The 4418-nt window shown below is 43.2% G+C and overlaps 1 protein-coding gene across 1 annotated transcript; it reads left to right on the top strand.

The window, feature by feature from the left end:
• The first annotated feature begins 305 nt into the window (after nt 1–305).
• On the top strand, nt 306–4418 carry hoxc13a (homeobox C13a). Its single transcript, XM_084366116.1, has 2 exons — nt 306–987; nt 3307–4418. The coding sequence occupies exons 1-2, from the start codon at nt 324–326 to the stop codon at nt 3561–3563; spliced, it is 921 nt and encodes a 306-aa protein (XP_084222242.1). The 5' UTR covers nt 306–323; the 3' UTR covers nt 3564–4418.

Here is a 4418-nt window from a genome sequence, read left to right as displayed (position 1 = left end):
ACGTTGTTTTCGTTTGCCCCAATCCTGAAAGTATTCAAACTCCCCTTTAAGGGTGTGGGTCTAAGTGATTTAAGCCAATGATATGACTCGGTATTCTGCAGGAAAAAACTGTGACATGTGAGGCAGTGGGTCTTTAAAGGGCTGCTCTGCCCCAACTCGCAAGCCCAATCTCGTAGGACTTGTTAGCGTATCACGTGCCAGATTCTTAATGAAGTGGACACACGAGGGCCTCGTGTGCGCATGCGCTTGGTGTAAAATGTAGTTGGAAATGAGGTGTCCGTCTTGGAGTAGTCGACTTTTAAAAAGCATCGGCAGCCCCTGATATGACGACTTCGCTGGTTCTGCATCCACGCTGGGCGGACACCTTGATGTACGTTTATGAAAAAAGCCCGAATGAAAACAACCAGAATAAAAGCCAAACAATGGAGGGACTGAGCGGTAATTGCCCTGCGACCCACTGCAGGGACCTGATGTCGCACCCCGCGCTGGGACGACATTCTGGCACCATAGCGACCCACCAGGGCTCCGTCTACTCGGATATTTCCTCTCCAGACACCGGCCGGCAGTGTCCCGCTCCTCAGACATCATCCAGTGCATCTTTGAGCTACGGCTACCCCTTTGGAAACCCGTATTACGGCTGTAGATTATCTCATTCGCACAACGTGAACTTGCAGCAGAAGCCTTGCTCGTACCATCCCGCAGAGAAATATGCCGAGCCCAGCACAGCGCTGCCCACGGAAGAACTGTCCTCCAGGGCGAAAGAGTTTGCCTTCTACCCGAGTTTCGCCAGCTCATATCAGGCTGTCCCTGGATACCTCGACGTGTCAGTGGTGCCCAGTATCAGTGCCCATCCTGAACCGCGGCACGACGCATTGATCCCCATGGAGGGCTACCAGCACTGGGCTCTCTCCAATGGCTGGGATGGGCAGGTGTACTGCTCCAAAGACCAAACGCAGTCAGCTCATCTTTGGAAATCACCTTTTCCAGGTAAGGCAAATTTATCTTTGCATTTATATTTTTTTAAAAAGCTGCCTCCTGCAGCCTGGAAATTCGTATTTTAGTCCAGCGGCTTGGAGGCTTCAAGAAAGCTACTTAAATGTAGTTAGATATTTTTACCCTGCTGCGAGGTTATGGCTCAGTCTTTGGATTTTTAGTATGTGCCAATTAAGTGGCAATATCAACTTACAGGGAAGTCCAGGGGAACTCAAAATGTGCTGAATAAACGTGCAACTGTCACGTTATCATGTGTCTTTTATGGACTCTGAAAGCGTAGACACTCACATTCTGTTTAACATTGAAGAAATAATCGTGCCTTTTGTTAGAAGTGTACGCAAAATGACTGAATTCATAAAAAAATTGGAGTTCAAGGAGCTTTTCAGATACATGGCCCATAAGTGGCTAACATTATTCCAGGAACGGAGCATTTGCAGTTGTTTGTCTCTGTAGTCATATGATGATTGTAGCTCAGTCTCAGTCACGTACAGCAGAAAGGAAACACCGGTGCATACCTTTGCCCCCTGTTTGACAATATAGTGACTAAGCTAGCCCACTGTGTGTGGATTGTACCAATAAATCTCAGCGCTCTGCGATGTGCCCACAGTGTTTTGCATATGTATCAGGATTTATTTGTCAAACATTTCTATTGCCTGCAGACTTCAGCACCAAATAAAACAAAAGGGTCACAACCACTGATCAGTTGACATTATAATCCAGACTCGCCTTTTGCTTTACTTACTGTCTTGCAACATGCATGATATCTGATAAAGAACGCTGGGGCCCGAACAGTATGCAGTTTACAGAGTGTTTACTAGACTGCTGCTTTTACCACAACGCTTTATTGTCTTTGTGAAATCTGCAGGTATTTTAAATCTCAGACAGGGATGTTCTCGGACCTCGACGCGTCTTCCCTCACCACGACATTTGCCCCCATTTGAATTGAAAATACACAAGCCACGCAAGCACGGGCACGCAGTCAAATGCGCGCGCACACATGCGTGAAAACACAAGCGCGCGCGGTCCATGTCCCCCTGTCTCGCTTCATGTACACACATGCACACAAACGGACTCACACAGGCACACGCAACAATTTTTCTTAACATTTTTAAAATACACCGACCATGAACTCTCACCCTCACTCATCTTCAGTTTCCTTATGAAAGAATATTTAATATATAATAATAATGATCTATATATTCTTGTTTGAATATCCACTGGCCAAAATTATGATCTGTCATATGCACGTCAACTGTGGCGAAATATCCACAGCCCCTGACTGTAAAATTGCATGGGGGTAAAAAGCTCCATGTCTCACATCTTGCCACTATTTCTCAAGGTACTGCCATACTTGTCCTGTCATGTTTCTCATTGGCTGTCTTGCACTCAGCTCCAGCCTTTGCGAAAGGGTGTAATCCCAGAACTTGACTTACCTGAACAAATAAGGTTCCCACTGCCAAAAAGGTTTGGGGGCTTTTTTCAAGAGATTCAGAAAGAACATAGTTAAAAAAACACACAAAAAAACCCACAAGTGTATTTTTTCGGGAAACTCAGAGAAGTGTCAAATAAATTACGTGTAACACAAATAAGATTGATCAAAACTTAAAGTTTTCAATTGTTATCAGTTTAGTTGCAGATGATAATTTCTATTTTCCAGCCGGGCACTTCCTGGCGTACTGCGCCCACATTGAGACTAACTGTGGTTTATACTGACACACTATCCCGCAGTTTAATTAAACGTCTCCATAAGAGATTTATCCCACAACAACGAGGTTTGTTGTGTAGTTTAGTCAATCAGCAGATAAAGTATTGACGTGCAGCCCAGGGAAGAGCCATAATCACTGGCCATTGGGAACAATGCACAACTGTAGTGGTTGTAAGTTGACAGTGAGTTCATGCACAGAAACAAAGGATGGTCCGCACCGTGCAGCACATGTAGAATACTCTGTACATTAATGCGTTCATAAATGTCAGGTGCAGCACACCTGAGAATCTGACTGCAGAGAAAAATCTGTTGTGTGCTCATCCACCCTCCATCTACACACACACACACACACACACACACACACACACACACACACACGTACGCACACACACGACAGAGCGGAGCCTCTATCTTGAAAATAATTGTTTTAAAACTTTTAAATTATTATTTTTTTTTACATTTTCTACCAATAATGAAATGTAACATTTCCCAGCTTGTCTCAGAAATAGACCAGTCTTGTCAGCTGCAGTGCTTTTGATTCTGTGAAGCAAAACATTGCGGTGTTTTTACGCATCGTCTAATATTTTCCTGGCATTTCTCCTTTGCAGATGTTGTGCCACTGCAGCCTGAGGTCAGCAGTTATCGTCGTGGGCGTAAAAAGCGTGTCCCCTACACCAAGATCCAGCTGAAGGAGCTGGAGAAAGAGTATGCAGCCAGCAAGTTCATCACCAAAGACAAGAGAAGGCGCATCTCGGCCGGCACCAACCTCTCAGAGCGTCAAGTCACCATCTGGTTTCAAAACCGACGAGTCAAGGAGAAAAAATTTGTCAGTAAATCCAAGAGCACTCACATGCACACTACTTGATAAGATCAGCGACCTCCTTTTGAAACTGCAACTCATACCTTCCAAAAACATCTTGCCATATATTTTACCTCTTGCATCGAAAAATCGTGGCTGACGAACATTTTGGCAGAGTGTTTTTTTCTTTTAATTTAAGTTCCATCATCTGCATCGACCATGCCAACACGCCCCCTGTTTTCAATTTAGAGACAATGCTCTAAAAACTGTGAAAATATTGAAAATTCACTTCACATTTGTTTTATATGAATGTACATATATAAATATATAATATTTAAAACGATATCTGTATTTCAAAGACAAGTATTGCGTGTTTTTTCCTTTTTTTTCTTTCATTTTTTTCCAAAGCCAAATCACGAAAGGACTGGTGACATTTCTAAGACTTGCAACGGGGAGATCAAAAACAGAGGAGACGGTTCTTTTTGTCATTTTCGAAAACTGAATCGCCACATGGACATGAATTGTGGCGTAATGACACGTTGAACTTGAGACTTTAACATCTTCAACAGAAAGCTCACAGAGAGGACTTTCGAGTGAAAGAGTGAAGCTGAATTTCAAAAAGCTATGTTCCTCTGTGTGGGATATGTTCTCTTAAGCCTGGGGTAAAAACAAAGGCTGCTATGTTGTTAATCTGTATAGTGCAATGCCTTTATTATTTAATTCATATTATCTAGTATGGCGGAACTGTAAACTGGAATATCCCAAGACCTGTATGTTTTCCTTTGTCAGTGAAGGATTCTGTCATGCAACTGGAATGATTGTAAACCATTAAAGTCAGTGAGTATTACACATAAATGCACAATCGTTTATTTTTTTTTGTTGTCTTTGTTAGTGTAGCATTGCAGCTGATCACACACCTTG

This window comes from Pagrus pagrus (genome assembly GCF_965226575.1).
Source record: "Pagrus pagrus genome assembly, chromosome: 11".
NCBI classification, from domain to species: domain Eukaryota; kingdom Metazoa; phylum Chordata; class Actinopteri; order Spariformes; family Sparidae; genus Pagrus; species Pagrus pagrus.
Note: the sequence above shows the minus strand (reverse complement) of the source record. Positions and strands in the feature narration are given on the sequence as shown.

Bases quoted from the DNA above. Each gene is read 5' to 3' on its own strand.
- hoxc13a (XM_084366116.1), top strand. From the start codon at position 324: ATGACGACTTCGCTGGTTCTGCATCCACGCTGGGCGGACACCTTGATG. The intron at 988-3,306 runs GTAAGGCAAATT...TCTCCTTTGCAG, and splicing joins TTGGAAATCACCTTTTCCAG to ATGTTGTGCCACTGCAGCCT.